The sequence below is a fragment of the Octopus sinensis genome, linkage group LG15, assembly GCF_006345805.1.
Source record: "Octopus sinensis linkage group LG15, ASM634580v1, whole genome shotgun sequence".
NCBI lineage: Eukaryota > Metazoa > Mollusca > Cephalopoda > Octopoda > Octopodidae > Octopus > Octopus sinensis.
Genome location: NC_043011.1, coordinates 6,565,791 through 6,583,290, shown reverse-complemented (window position 1 = coordinate 6,583,290; position 17,500 = coordinate 6,565,791). Strand labels below are relative to the sequence as shown.

At 37.3% G+C, this 17,500-nt stretch overlaps 1 protein-coding gene across 1 annotated transcript in view; it reads left to right on the top strand.

Annotated features, from left to right (window-relative positions):
- Nucleotides 1-17,500, top strand: part of LOC115219911 (adhesion G protein-coupled receptor A3) — a 211,611-nt gene that overhangs the window by 149,520 nt on the left and 44,591 nt on the right. The window contains exon 3 of the mRNA XM_029790221.2: nucleotides 7,956-8,027. Coding sequence (XP_029646081.1) covers nucleotides 7,956-8,027 — 72 coding nt within the window. The remainder of the gene's footprint in view (nucleotides 1-7,955; nucleotides 8,028-17,500) is intronic.

The following is a 17,500-nucleotide window of genomic DNA, read 5'->3' as shown; positions in this document are numbered from 1 at the left end:
CTTCTCTCTTTCTCTGTACATGCATGTATATCTCTCTATAGAACTCTATTTCTCTCTATTTAAGTAACTCTGTCACTCTCTCTCTCTCTCTCATGTATGTATCATCAGCATCATCATCATCATCAGTTAATGTCTGTTTTCCATGCTGGCATGAGTTGGATGGTTTGACAGGAGCTGGCCAGATTCCATTTGTCTGTTTTGGGATGGTTTCTATGGATGGACGCCCTTCATAATGCCAGCACAAGTGCATTTTATGTGGCACCGGCAAAGGACATGCCTGTATGTTTGAATGATTTTACTGCACCTGATGTGTGTGTGTATATCATCATCATCATCATTTAACATCTGTTGTCCATGCTGGCATGGGTTGGACAGTTTGACCAGAGCTAGCATGTTGGAAGGCTGAACCAGGCTCCTGTCTGATTTGGCATAGTTTTCTGTGGCTGGTTGCCTAATGCCAACCACTCTGAGAATGTAATGGGTGCTTTTATGTGCCGCTGGCACAGGTGTCATTTGCGTGACACCAGTATCTGCCATTACTACAATTTTGCTCAGTTTTTTGGGCCTTTTTCTCAAGTACAACATAATGCCAACAGTCTCGGTCATTGCCTCCGTGAGGCCCAACACATGAAGGGAACTCAACCACACATAGAGATAGGAAAATTGAAGATGAAGACAAACACTCAAGATGCTATTAAACCATTTATGATTTAATTACGTCTTGAGCATTTGTCCCCATTTTCAGTTTTCCTATTCACTCCTAAATATGTCTCACTTCTCTCCAGAATCAAATCCCGCACAAATGTGACCCTTGTTTCCTGGGACACTTAAGCAACATTTAACGACCTTGTAATTATTCCCCTGAATCTTTCCTATGAATTGTACATTCATTTATATATGTGTGTGTGTGTACTAGCTGACGTACCCGGTAATTCCCGGGAAAGCGGGGCTTATCCCTTGGTTCCATTCTCATAATTGTTTCGCTAATCCAATAACAACAATACAAAGTATGTAGCCCTTGAAACGGTTTTTGTGCATTTAAAGAGAATACCAAACTCTCTTACATAGGATCTTGTTTTGTTTTTAGGAATTCCCAATAAGTTATGAATGCCCAAATTGTGAAGTCAGTTATGTAATGACATGAAATTAGTTACCCGATAGTAAGAATTCAAATAAAGTAGCTCCGAAAAGGGCTTTAATGCGTTCCCAGAGTATATAGAACTTTGGAGGAAATACTAATAAGGTATGAATACTAAAATCATGAAGCATGTTACGTTATAACAGGCTAATCAGATATGTGATAATAACAATTGAAAGTAAATAACTCTGAAAAGGGCTTGTGTGCGTTCCCAGAGAATATTAGTCTCAGCGGCGCTAGTGTTGGTATATTCGTGAATAAGTCACTAACCGAAATAAGCGGATCTGTTGTTTCAGAAAATACTATTTACTTGTTTAAGTGTTGTACTGGATAAATTGCAAAAATAACTCAGTTCAAATATTAAGAAATAAGCATACTCAATTTGATTTATACCAAATGATTTAGGAAAATGAATGGGTTATTTGCCTTGGCTGTTAAAATGAAATATCATCATCGTCGTTTAACGTCCGTTCTCCATGCTAGCATGGGTTGGACGGTTCGACCGGGGTTCTGGGAATAAAAGGATCCCTTCCAGGGGCCCTATTATCGATTTTTTTTTCAACAATCTAAGTATACCATGAGGTTTCCAGACATGAGTTCTACTCACATGTCAAAATTCATCAAAATCGATGAAACGTTGGAGGAGGAGGTAGCTAACAACTCCACAAACACACCCACAGACAAAATTTCCCACATATGTAATAGATTGTGTGTGTGTGTGTATATATATATATATATATAGAGAGAGAGAGAGAGAGAGAGAGAGAGAGAGAGACAGAGAGAGACAGAGAGAGACATACACACACAAACACCCAAAAAACACTGGTGCCCTGCAAAAAATCTCCCAGTACACTCTGTAAAGTTGTCAGTGTCCCCCTCCCACCCCACCCGGCTTACCAGCTTTGGTGGAAACGTCCAACCCATGCCAGCATGGGAAATGGACATTACAGGATAATGTTGAGATATATTTATGTAACTCTGTCCTAACCCTTTCTCTATCTAACTCTAGTCTCTCTATCTATCTATCTATCTCTCTCTAACCCTATATCATCTCATCCGTATCTACCAAACTCTCCATCTAATCACCTTCTGCATTTGTCTGTTTATCCATCCACATCCAACCATTTCTCTGTGTGTGTGTTGTGTGTGTGTGTGTGTGTTATATTCCAAACTCCTAAAATGAAATAAATATAGATTTTAAGTGATTAAAAAAAAATCTATTTTCCATTACAAAATTAACTGCAAATAAAATATTTAAGAGTTTATCTATGAATTTACAAACGCTGACTTCAATGTATATATATAGAGAAAAATGGAATTCTATTTATTGTTGTTGGCATTATTGTTATTCAACAAAATCAGCAACAACCAACCCACCCTTCCAATTTACAAACCTGAAATTAAGCTGACATTCAGATAAAATATGCATTTTTAGAACACAGTTATTACTTGTGTGTGTGTGTAATTTCAGTGATTTACTCAGCCAGCTAATTGCCATTAATTTCATACATTTGTTTAATTTACAAATGTTTCTCATAATAAAATTGAAAGTACTTTCTTTTCCTTTCTTTTTTTCTTTTTTTTTGTGTGTGTGTATGGCTGCTTTCAAACCACATGGTTCCGGGTTCAGTCCCACTGCATGGTACTTTGGACAAGTTTCCTTTTACTATCGCTTGAAACTGGCCAAAGCTTTGTGAGTGAATTTGCTAGATGGAAACTGAAAAAAGCCTGTCGTATATATATATATCGATATGAGTGTATCTTTGTATCTGTTTGTCCCACACCACTTCTTGACAACAGGTGTGTTGGTTTGCTTACGTCCCCATAACTTAGCAGTTTGGCAAAAGAGATCAATAGAATAAGTACCAAGTTTTTAAAAAATATTCATTTGACTAAAAACTTAAGGCAGTGCTCCAGCATGGCCACAGTCTCATGGCTGAAACAAACAAAAGATAAAAGATAAACACTTATCATATCCCCCTCTGTCCACCCAAATTGTAACCCTAGTACTTATTCCATGGGTCTCTTTTGCCAAACTGCTAAGTTACGGGGACGTAAACACACCAGCATTGGTTGTCAAGCGATGTTGGGGGGGACGAACACAGACACACAAACATATATACACACACATATATATATATAAATATATACATATATACGACAGGCTTCTTTCAGTTTCTGTCTACCAAATCCAGTCACAAGGCTTTGGTCGGTCCGAGGCTATAGTAGAAGATACTTACCCAAGATGCCACGCAGTGGGACTGAACCCGGAACCATGTGGCTGATAAATGAGATACTTACCACACAGCCACTCCTACGCCTATATATATATATATACATATATATATATACATACATACATATATATATAATATATATATATATATATAATATATATATATACTGTGCGTTTGTATATGCAAAAATTGAAAATGGTCATTAGAATTATACATGTACACATATATACACTAACACACACATATTCAAGCATCTATGGATATATACACCTGTACACAAAACACTTCTATGGAAGCAATGATTATTCATTGTATTTTCATGCTTCTAATTATCTTTTACCGTTCTTACAATTCGCTTATTTAATAAACCATTATTTTTCTTTTCTTTTTAGCCAGAGATAAATGAGTATTTATTCTAAATCCATTATTTCTGTCTTTCTGTCAAGCAGCATGAAATTAAAGCACTTCAAATGTTACATAATGGACAGCTTTATCCTAATGTTTTCAGGTTTTCTCTTTTTAAATTCAAATATTGTTGATTGGAACCGGAGACTTTTAAACTGGGAATTATCTACTATTATTATTGATTGCCATTACTGGGTATTTAACTCGTGTGGTGCACACATGCAATGCAGATACACTTGTTGCACTCAAAGGTGCGCAGATGCAAAAATTAAATCATACACTGTGCACATGTGCATACACACATTGCATATGGTGCAGATATGGCTGTGTGGTAAGAAGTTTGCTTCCCAACCACATGTAACCTTGGGCATGGGATCTCTGCTATAGCCTTGAGCCAACCAAAGCCTTGTGAGTGGATTTGGTTGATGGAAACAGAAAGAAGCCTGTAGTGTGTGAGTGTGTGTGTATATATATATATATATACTGGTTTAACCCTTTCGTTACTGTATTTATTTTGAGATGCTCTGTGTTTCTCTCAATTAATTTTAAATATAACAAAGAATTTATCAAAATAACTTAGTTATCATGATAGGAACATAAATTGTGACTAAGATTTGGAGGAAGATTTTAATTCAAAACTTATGAAAGCAAGACATTTGTACTCAGATCCAGAGCCGGTTTCAGTCGGGTTGGTAACGAAAGGGTTAAAAGCTGGCCTATTGAGCAGCTTTTAAGCTAGCTCCTGTGGAGGGATCTTTATTGGGCCTTCAGCCCAAAAATGATAACTCATGCATTGAGTATACTCTTTACTCTCTTTTACTTGTTTCAGTCAGTTGACTGTGGCCATGCTGGAGCACCGCCTTTATTCGAGCAACTCGACCCTGGGACTTATTCTTTGTAAGCCCAGTACTTATTCTATCGGTCTCTTTTGCCGAACCGCCAAGTGACGGGGACATAAACACACCAGCATTGGTTGTCAAACAATGCTAGGGAGACAAACACAGACACACAAACATACACGCATATATATATATATACATATATACGACAGGCTTCTTTCAGTTTCCGTCTACCAAATCCACTCACAAGGCTTTGGTCGGCCCGAGACTATAGTAGAAGACACTTGCCCAAGATGCCACGCAGTGGGACTGAACCTGGAACCATGTGGTTGGTAAACAAGCTACTTACCACACAGCCACTCCTGCGCCTATATATTAAATTTTAATAAACTTGAACAATATTTTACAAATAATTAAGTTTTCATTAAAACAATGAATGTAATTTGTCTATTTGGAACAAATTGCAAAGCTGCATGATAAACGACATTTTTCGTCTTCCCATTCGGGGTCAGTACAAAAAGCTTCTTTCCATTCTCAACCCTTGAACAACCAACATAGAACTGGCCATGAGAAAAGCGCAGTTCTATCAGATGAAGCCCAGTTACTTTCAATAGTTGTACTTGGAACCTATTGATTGACAGTGCATAACTCACTCACACTAGAAATTGAAGGCTTTTGAACTCTCTCCACAATCACTGGTTTCCCATTAGCATCAATACTGTCCAAAGTATGACCTGTGACAGATTGATTTTCGCATCTTACAAAGCTTGCAGTACCAGAATTTTCCAACAACAATATCACCAACAATAAGGCCACATGATTAAATACACCAGTGGATTCATTGGATACAAGTAACCTTTAAATGGTTGTTATAACCTCTTCTAACATTGTTTTGCAATTGAGGATTTCCATTCAGTGACAATAAACTGCTGCTGGTCTTCCATGGGAAATCAATTGATTTCCAATTCCAAACTAAACTAATTTTGGTAAGTTAAATAAATTGGCTTACTTCCCTTTGCTTCTTTTATTAGTTATCTCCCCTTAATTTTTTTTTTTCTTTGTATGTCCGTAATGAAAAATTGGGAATCCAAAATTTCAGGATTGTGGGTCCGGATTCGGCTCAGAATGTTTTTAATTTATTCATGGAGTTTGCCTGATTCTAAAATGGTATAACATGTTTGGCTATGGCCTGTAGGAGTAAAGTTGAAAAAATGTGACACACTGACAGTCACATTTATTATGGTTATATAATATATATATATATATATATATATATATATATATATATATATATATATTATTAGTGAATGGAATAAATGGAGTTGAACGAAGATTGTACAGAATACCTTTTATTACATTCTACACATGTTTCGAAGGCCACAAATTTCCAAATTCTGTTTAAATAAGGGTACCATATTGCAGCTTTCTCTTCAGGAAAAAAACAGGAATTCCGTTGACAGGACAAAACAAAACAGAGGCACACCTTTGAATAATCTGTTACAAGAAAATTCATCTTTCTATTTCAACAAATATATATATATATATCCATGTATATGTTTTTGTGTCTGTATTTCTACCTCTTGACAACCAGTGTTAGTGTGTTTATGTTCCTGTAACTTAGCAGTTCAGCAAAAGAGACTGATAGAATAAGTCCTGGGATCAATTCATTCAACTAAAATTCTTCAAGGCGGTGCCCCAGCGTGGCCACAGTCATACTTGGGCATGTCAGGTGTCCACTCGGCTGTAAGTTTTTAGTCCCTGTCTTCAGTTGGAAGACTGCCCCCCTCCCCCCCACCTTGAAAGATCATCAAAAGCAGATTCTGTCCTTTCTCCTAAATGAACATCACAAAACAAAATGATAATTAGTTCTTTTATCTTTTACTTGTTTTGTCATTAGACTGAGGCCATGCTGGGGCACCACCTTGAAAAACACTTTAGTCAAATGAATCACCCCCCCCCCCAGGACTTATTCTATCAGTCTATTGGACTCTTTTTGCCTGCTAAATTACTTGGATGTAAACAAACCAATACTGAACATCAAGTGGTTGTGCAGGTGCAAACATAGGCACAAAGACATACACACACACACACACGACAGGCTTCTTTAAGTTTCAGTCTACCAAATCCACTTTGGTCAGCCCAAAGTGCTGTGCAGGGGGACTGAACCTACAACCAAGTTGTTGGGAAGCAAACTTCTTACCACATAACATGCTTGCACCTACGTTGTTTATTACAACACCGCAATAAGATTATATCTGCTGTGTTTTTTATAAAGTGTTTATTCTCATGTCTTCATTTCACTACTACATCTGTTTTTGTTTTTGGAGTTTATTATTATTATCATTATTTTTTCCTTCTTTCTTCAAATTTTCTTCCGTTTCTCGCCGAGTGTTTTCCGTACACCTAGGGCAGAGAAGCTCATTGTATGTATTCCCAGATTACACACGCAAATTCACAGATAAAATACTTTTTTTTAAAATAAATAAATAAATAAATTCCTGAATGGATGTTGTTTTCCCAGCGATAATGCTCTTCTCAGTACATGAGCTGTTCCAGTTAACATGATTTTTTGCACTTCCTGTAGGGATGGTAAACCTGGAATCATTTTCAAATAGGTTTCAGTACCTTTTTTATCATTTCTAGAGATCCTACAATCACTGGTACTGTAGTCGCCTTGAGATGCCACATTTTTTCAATTTCTATTAGCAAGTCTTTACATTTACTAATCTTATCAAATTCTTTTGCCGCAATATTGTGATCACAAGGAATACTCATCTCAATTAATAAACACATCCTTTTTGTCTGATCTTTTATGACAATATCCGGTTTATTAGCTTTTATAGTTTTGTCGGTATGTACGGGGAAGTCCCATAGAATCAACATATTTTCTCCCTCAGCCACAGCTTCAGGATGGTTTACATCATCATCATTATTATTATTATTATTATTATTATGTGAGTTAAGTTAGAGGTTATAACAACCATTTAAGGGTCACATGTATCCAATGAATCCACAGGTGTATTACCTATATTTAATCATGAGCATCGGTATTAATGCTCATAAATGATAGGTAATGACAAAAATAAACTAAAGTTTATCAATATTCAAGGAAAGCAGAAAATCATATCTCCATTTTCTGCTTTCCTTGAATGTTGTTGTTGTTGTTGTTTTTCTGCTTCTTCGTCATCGTCGTTGTCGGAAAATTCTGCAAGATGCAGCTCTTTGACAAGCAGAAAGTGGAAATGTATGATTTGTTCACATTAAGACATTATTGTTTTGATTACTGTTTTGTGTTTTATCAAATCCTTATCTCTAAAAACCTGTTTTCTTTTGCAGAGATCTGAGCCACAATCAAATTGAAAGCATTGAACCAGGGACTTTTGAAAACCTCACCAAATTGTTGAGATTGTAAGTTTTGGTTGTAATTTCTTGTTTCTTGCCTTAAAAATTAATGATGGTTCTGTAGTCATTATGATAGGACAGAAAGTTTACTTGTGTAGGTATTATCTGTTTTTAAAGGTATCTAAATAATTACATCCATCATACAAAAATTATGGCTTGTAACAGCAATTATTGCTGTCTTCAAAGGCTTTTATGTTAGTTCCTTATATTCTATGTACTAAAAACATTGACCAAGAAGATAGCTTCAACATAGTCACTTAACAACGAAAAAAATAACTGTCAAGTTTCCCTCAGACTGCACATTGCTCTTTTAGATAAACTAAATCTGAATATAAAACAGGATGGGTGGCCATAGCTGAAATACTTTTGGTCTTATAGAACTTCAGGAGATAAGCTTTCATCAGTAATCTGTTATCTAGCTTATTTTCCCTGATGATACATATATTTGTTTCACTTCAGGTGGTAATAACATCCTTGGGAATGGCATGAATGACTCTACATGAGAGTATGGTATAATTGTGTATGTACAGGTGTGTACTGTGTAGATGTAGGGTGTGTTATGTAAATTGTGTGATTTACTGAGGATTTCTGTGTGTGTGTGTGTGTTTTTGTGTGTGTGTGTAAAGAAAATGAAATGAGAAAGGAATAAATGATTCTCTTATGAATCTCAATAGCTTACAGCTGTTTCTGCTATCAGATGCAGTGGGGTCGTAGTTGAGTGTGTTGTGGCTTCATTGGAGCCACAAACATGAAGTAGGATTTATTTGGGAAAACTTCTACATTTATGCATTTACACAAAAAAAAACATTACCAACGAGTAAACACTCACACATGCACACATGAAAATAGTAAAGTGTACATGGGAGAACATGATATATTAAACACAAAGGATGTCTAGAACGTGTGTGTATATCTTATATATATATATATATATATTATATATATAATATATATATATAAATATGTATGTATGTGTAATGATATATATATATATATATCCATATGTATGTATAGATATATATATATATATATATATACATATGTATGTATATATATATATATATATAATACATATGTATGTATGTATGTATATATATATAGATATATATATATATTATATATATATATATATGTATATAGGATACCTATATGTATGTAACATTTATGTATGTGTATACATATGTATGTATGTATATATATATATGTATATATATATACTATATGTATGCTACATATATGTATATATAGATATGTATGTATATATATATATATACATATATATATATACATACATTAGATATTATATCTATATATATAATACATACATATGTATACATACATACTATGTATTATACATACATAATATGTATATATCTATATATATATATAGATAATATATATATAATAACATACATACATACATATCTCTCTCTATATAAACGGCAGTTTGTCTGTGCGTGTTTCTGTGTGTCTGTTTGCTTGTACCCTCACCCTGACCACGGCTTTCAACCGATTCTGATGAAAACTGACAAACAATAGCCCAATGTCCTATTCAAAACTAACGCAGCGAAAATTTTGAAAAGTTCCCCAGTTCTGAAAAAAATCGATAAATTCGACATGGGGTCAAGAATCAGAAACACAACCCACAAACTGTCTAGGGGACGCAACCCCACCTTTTTTTAACTAAAAGAAAAAATTACCATCATTTTTTCCATTTTTTTGCTATTTTTTGGCTATAACTCTCTAAAAATGCTTTATAGTTATTTCCCTTACAAACCTGAGCAACGCGGGCGATACTGCTAGTGTATTATATATATATATGGCGTCCGCCAGCCTCATCTGGCACCTGTGTCGGTGTTGGCACATAAAAACACAATCGAGCGTGGCCGTCTGCCACTCGTTCTGGCACCGTGTGGTGGCACATAAAAACACCATCCGAGCGTGGCCGTTCGCCAGCCTCGTCTGGCACCTGTGTCGGTGGCACATTAAAATCACCCACTACCCTCTCGGAGTGGTGGCGTTAGGAAGGCATCCAGCTGTAGAAACACTGCCAGATCTGACTGGCCTGGTGCAGCCTTCGGGCTCCCAGACCCCAGTGAACCGTCAACCCATGCTAGCATGGAAAACGGACGCTAAATGATGATGATGATGATATTATTATATATATACCACATACAATGTATAATATATATATATATTACATACATACAGTATGTATATATATATATATATATACATACATACATATGTGTATATATATGTATGTATATATATATATATATACATATATATATATGTATATATATATATATATATATATATATATATATTATGTATGTATATGATATTATGTATGTATATGTATATTATATACATATGTATGTTGTACAATGTATGTATATATATATAGTAGTATATATCTATATATATATATATAATATATATACATATGTATGTATATATATATAATATTATATATTATACATATGTATGTATGTATACATATGTATGTATATATATATATATAATATGTATTTATCCCATATGTATGTATATTATATATATATATATTACATATGTATGTATGTATACATATGTCGTATATATATATATACATATGTATGTATGTGTATTAACATATGTATGATATATATATATATACATATGTATGTATGTATACATATGTTGTATATATATAATATATACATATGTATGTATGTATACATATGTATGTATATATATATGTATGTATTATATTTTATATATATACATATGTGATGTATGTATCATATGTATGTGTATATATATATATGTATGTATATATATATATGTATGTATACATATGTAGTATTATATTATATGTATGTATAGATATATATATATATATTACATATGTATGTATATATATATATATGTATGTATATATATATATATATATATACATATGTATGTATATATACATATGTATGTATATAATATATATGTTGTATATATATATATGTATGTATATATATATATATATAGTATGTTATATATATATATATATATATGTATGTATATATAATATGTATGTATGCTTCATAATAGATTAGCAACCCATTATTATCGGCTATGCCCCTCAGCCAGGGCTACCCGATGGACAGAAAGACAGTTTCTATGACACCCTACTGCAGACCACTCATCGACGAACGACCAGGGACCTTCTCTTTGTGGCTGGTGATTCAATGGCATGTTGGACGACATGCTGGGGGCTTCCATGGCGTACATGGAGGCTACGGTTATGGTTCCCAACGAGGAGGGAACCAGGCTGCTGGAGTTCTGCGATGCGATAGTCTTATGGTCTGCAACACTAACTTCAGGAAACCAACAAGCCACTGGTCACCTACCGATCGGGCGGGCATACTAGCCAAATCGACTACATCCTTGCCAGAAAAAGGGAAAGATGGCTGCTTAAAAATGCCAAAACCTTCCCAGGCAAAGAATGCACCCCACAACATAGACTGGTAGTTAGTGACTTTAGGATCAGGACTAAGAGGGCGACTAGAAGACGACCAACATGGAGAAGAAGGGTCGGGAAGCTTGAAGCCCTGCGAATGACAGAGATTTAGAGATATGTTACTTGAAGCCTTTGACGAAGTGGAAGGGGGTATAGCTACACATGGGTGGTAAGAAGACAACTGGACGTTTCTGAGGGACAACCTGCTGAAAGCCGCTGACCAGATCTGTGGCTGGTTGCAAAGTCCCCTTAAGACCCAAAATAACGTGGTGGTGGAACAATATTGTTGACAGGGCTATTAGACAAAAGAAACAGGCTTGGAAGGCCTGGAAGAACGGTTGGTAGCAGGGAAGGGTATCAGACTGCCAGAAGGGAAGCTAGGAGACAGGTCTATCTAGCCAGAGGGGAAGCAGATAAGAGAAAATTTGCCAATGTCCTGCGCCGTGAGGATGAAAGACTTGAGGTATTTCGTGTTGCAAGACAGTGTGTGAGAGAGAATCGTGATGTGGTAGGAGAGAGAAATGTGTTCGCATGGAGGATGGTTCACTTGCGCTAAATGAGGATGCAAAGAGAGAAGCTTGGAGACGCCACTATGAAAGGTTACTGAATGAGGAAAATGAATGGGATAAAGAGAGTCTGCCGAATGTTGACCCTACAGAGGGACCAGCTATCCGAGTTGATAGTTCCGTGGTAGCTAAGGCAATTAGAAGCATGAAGACAGGGAAAGCCCCAGGCCATCAGGAATTACTGCAGAGATGCTCAAAATATCTGGCAGTGTCGGCTATAACTAGTCACCCGTATAGTCAACCAGGTGATACACGAAGGAGTCATACCAATGACTGGCTGGTGCAGCAGCATACTAGTCAACTGCTACAAAGGTAAAGGTGATGCCTAGATACAAATAATTACAGAGGTATCAAGCTGTTGGATCAAGTAATGAAGGTTACGGAGAGGGTCATAGCCCAACTAATTAGAGAGAGAGAGTTAGTTTAGATGAGATGCAGTTTGGGTTCGTGCAGGAAAAAGTACCACTGATGCTATATTCATGGTAAGGCAGCTGCAGGAGAAATACCTAGCCAAAGATAAGCCCCTGTACCTAGCTTCGTTGACATGGAGAAAGCTTTTGATAGGGTCCCCGATCCCTTATTGGTGGTCAATGAGGAAACTAGGGATAGATGAATGGCTGGTGAGGACTGTGCAAGCCATGTACAGAGATGCCGTAAGTAAGGTTAGGGTGGCAACATGTACACAGAAGAATTCAAAGTAGAGGTTGGGGGTCCACCAGGGTTCAGTACTCAGCCCCTCCTATTTATCATAGTATCCAGGCAATTACGGAGGAATTCAAGACAGGCTTGTCCCTGGGAGCTCCTCTACGCTGACGACCTTGCTCTTATTGCTGAGTCACTATCAGAACTGGAGGAGAAGTTCCAGGTGTGGAAGGAGGGTTTAGAATAAAGGGGCTTAGAGTCAACCTAGCTAAAACCAAAGTACTAATAAGTAGAAAGGTAGACAATCCACAATATCTTCAGGAAGATGGCCCTGTCGATCTGTAGAAAAGGTGTAGGTAGAAACTCTATAAGATGTACCCAGTGTAAGCTATGGACACATAAGAGTGCAGCAATGTCAAGGTAGGCTAACTGGGAAGATAGTTTTTGTATGTGGCAGATGCTCGGGAGCATTAACCTCCGAAAAATCTGCAGAAAACAACTTCCGTCACTTTCCAGGGGGAAAAACTAGAAGTAGTTGATAGCTTCCGTTATCTAGGTGACAAGTCAGTAGGGGGTGGGTGCGCTGAAAGTGTAACTGCTAGAATAAGAATAGCCTGGGCAAAGTTTAGGGAGCATCTTACCTCTGCTGGTGACTAAAGGCCTCCTCGCTCAGAGTAAAAGGCAGACTGTATGATGCGTTGTGTACGAAAAGCCATGCTACATGGCAGCGAAACATGGGCTGTGACTGCTGAGGACATGCGTAAGCTCGTGAGGAATGAAGCCAGTATGCTCGATGGATGTGTAATGTCAGGGTACATACTCGACAGAGCGTTAGCACCTTGAGAGAAATGTTGTACCTAAGAAGCATCAGTTGTGGTGTGCAAGAGAGACGATTGCGCTGGTATGGTCATGTGGCGAGAATGGATGAAGATAGGTGTGTGAGAAAGTGACAATCCATAGCAGTTGAGGGAACCCGTGGAAGAGGAGGGTAGACCCAGGAAAAACCTGGGACGAGGTGGTGAAGCACGACCTTCGAACTTTAGGCCTCACTGAGGAACTGACCAGAGACGGAGACCTTGGAAATATTCTGTACGTGAGAAGACCAGGCAGGACAAGTGAGCCCAGCCCACTTATGAATGCCTTTCCTCCTTGGACACAAAGACCGGTTGAGGCAAGCGAAGTAGTATATAGAACCTCATCCGACGACAGACACCCATCCCAACCCCCCATGCTTGCGAAGACATGTTGGGGCAAGCGAAATCGAAATCGAAAACGAACCGAATTGAACCAGCCAGGATCCCTGGCCTGGTGGTACGTAAAAAGCACTATCCGACTCGGGGCCGTGGCACGTAAAATTACCAATGCGACCGTACGACAGGCACCTTGCCAACCCCCTTTGCTTGTGAAGACATGTTGGGGCAAGCGAAATCGAAATCGAATTGAACCACCGGATCCCTGGTCTGGTGGTACGTAAAAAGCACTATCCGACTCGTGGCCGATGCCAGCACCGCTCGACTGGCTTCCGTGCCGGTGGCACATAAAATACACCCATCTGACCGTGGCCGTTGCCAGCCCGCCTGGCCACTGTGCCGGTGGCACGTAAAAAGCACCCACTACACTCACGGAGTGGTTGGCGTTAGGAAGGCATCCAGCTGTAGAAACATTGCCAAATTAGACTGGAGCCTGGTGCAGCCTCTGGCTTCCCAGAACCCCGTCGAACCGTCCAACCCATGGCTAGCATGGAGAACGGACGTTAAACGACGATGATGATGATGATAATATGTATGTATATAACATATGTATGTATATATACATATGTATGTATATATATATATGTAGCTTATATATAGATATATGTATATATATATGTATATATATATTCATGTATAGATATATGTATATATATATTATATATAATTATAATATATATACATATGTACTATATACTATATATATGTATGTGTATATATATATTATATATATACACACATATGTGTATATAATATAATATACATATGTGTATTATATATATTAACATATGTGCATGTATGTATGTTGTATATATACTGATGTATGTCTATATTATATGTATGTATATATATAATATATATTGTATATATATAGGTATTATATATATATACATCTATATATACATATGTATATATATATACATATGTATGTGATATATATATATATATATATATATATAATATATACACATTGTTATATATATATTTAATATGTGTAATATATATATATACATATGTGTATGTATATATATATACATATGTGTATGTATATTTATTATATATACATACACACATACACACACCCCGACCATTTTTGCATGTTTTCAATTTTACTCTAGCTTCCTTCTCTTACTACTCTCCTCCCCCCCTCACCTCTATTTCCTCCTCCTCCTCCACCTCCCCCATCATCTAACACTTCTTCCTTCTCCTCTCTGGTCTAGTACTCATCTCCCTCTCCTTCCACATCTGTACCTCCTAACACTCCTCCTCGCTATACAACACACCACGTGTTCTCCACCCCCCACCCCCCCACCTCCACCCATCCACCACCCACCGCCCCGCGCGCGCGCGCGTGTATGTGTCTATAGTACCAGCAACTGTAAACTCTAAGAGAGAGGTGACGGGGAGAGTGCTGGGGGGGTGGGGGACCAGATGAATAAGATGAGAGAGGAGGAGGAGGGGGTGACGGCATTGATGCAAGCAACAGATTTGATGGGGGTGGGAGATGGCACACCCTTTACCCTCTCACCCTCATTATCCGAGAGTGTGACACTCATCTATTATACCCTCACGCATCAAACGCACTTATATACACATTGTTATTATACACACAGCATTATACATCCCACAACAACCTATAACTTAGACACACCAATCAACTGTAACAGATGCACATATAAACATACATGTGCACTTACACACACACACACACACACACACACAGATACATGTGTGGGGGAGGAGTAGACTGAAAGAGTTACTCCGCCTCCAACGTCTGTCGGTGGTGGTGGTATCAGATGTAATAGTGTAGTGGTAGGAGCAAGATGGTGACGGGGGGGGCTGGGGAGATACACAAAGGCTTTGTGCATACACGTGCAAGTGTGTACATGTAATGTGTGAGTGTATGGTGTATTATATATATGTGTGTGTGTGTGTGTATATATTCTCTTTTACTCTTTTACTTGTTTCAGTCATTGACTGTGGCCATGCTGGAGCATCGCCTTTAGTTGAGCAAATCAACCCCAGACTTATTTCTTTGTAAGCCTAGTACTTATTCTATCAGTCTCTTTTGCCGAACCGCTAAGTGACGGGGACGTAAACACACCAGCATCGATTGTCAGCAATGCCAGGGACAAAATAGACACACAAATACACACGCACACACACACAACACACACACACACACACACACACACACACACATATATATATATATATACGACAGGCTTCTTTCAGTTTCTGTCTACCAAATCCACTGACAAGGCTTTGGTCGGCCTGAGGCTATAGTAGAAGACCAGTTACACACTGGGGTCGATGTAATCGACTTAATCCGTTTGTCTGTCCTTGTTTGTCCCCTCTATGTTTAGCCCCTTGTGGGCAATAAAGAAATATATAGTAGAAAACACTTGCCCAAGGTGCCACACAGTGGGACTGAACCCAGAACCATGTGGTTCATAAGCAAACTACTTACCACACAGCCATTCCTATACCTATATATATATATATACAAATTATAAGTATCATATTTTATAAGTATAACCTTAACTCTTGTTCCATTCTTAATCACAACTGACTGACAAACAAGAAATTGAAACTCAAACAGTTTTTTGTGGTGTCTTTGCAGCTTTATTAATAAAGCATACGACTCTACCTCTGGTAGTCGAGTACTATTTCTTTCTCACCCTGCTTCACATTTATGTGCTTACTCTGTTGTGTATATATATATATATATATTTCTTTATTACCCACAAGGAGCTAAACACAGAGGGGACAAACAAGGACAGACATAGGTATTAAGTCGATCACATCGACCCCAGTGCGTAACTGGTACTTAATTTATCGACCCCGAAAGGATGAAAGGCAAAGTCGACCTCGGCGGAATTTGAACTCACAACGTAACGCAGACGAAATACCGCTACGCATTTCGCCCGCTGTGCTAACGGTTCTGCCAGCTCGCCTTATATATATATATATATATATATATATATTATATATATATCATCATCATCATCATCGTTGTTTAACGCCTGCTTTCCATGCTGGCATGGGTTGGATGGTTTGACTGAGGACTGGCAAGCTAGAAGGCTGTACCAGGCTATATATATATATCTATATATATATGTGTGTGGGTATTTTTTGTTTAGGCATTACAAGAAGACTAATAACCTGGTGTAGAACTCAATATGCATTTGTTTCAGAATGAAGTGTGATTGATGAGTAAAGAGTGGTAGAGTAGAAACAACAGAGTGACTCAAGAGTTGAGAGTTTCATGTAAATGCTAACAAGCGAAACTCTTCGCCCTTGAGTCACTCTCTTCTGCTAAATATCAATTACACACACACACACACACATTTCACTCATGTTTTGAGTTTTGCCTTTCCTGTTGTTTGCCTCACCAAACCACATACACATATATATATATATATATATATATGTGTATGTGTATATGTATGTATGTGTATGTATGTATATGTATGTGTATATGTGTGTATATTTATGTATGTATATATATATATGTATATATAT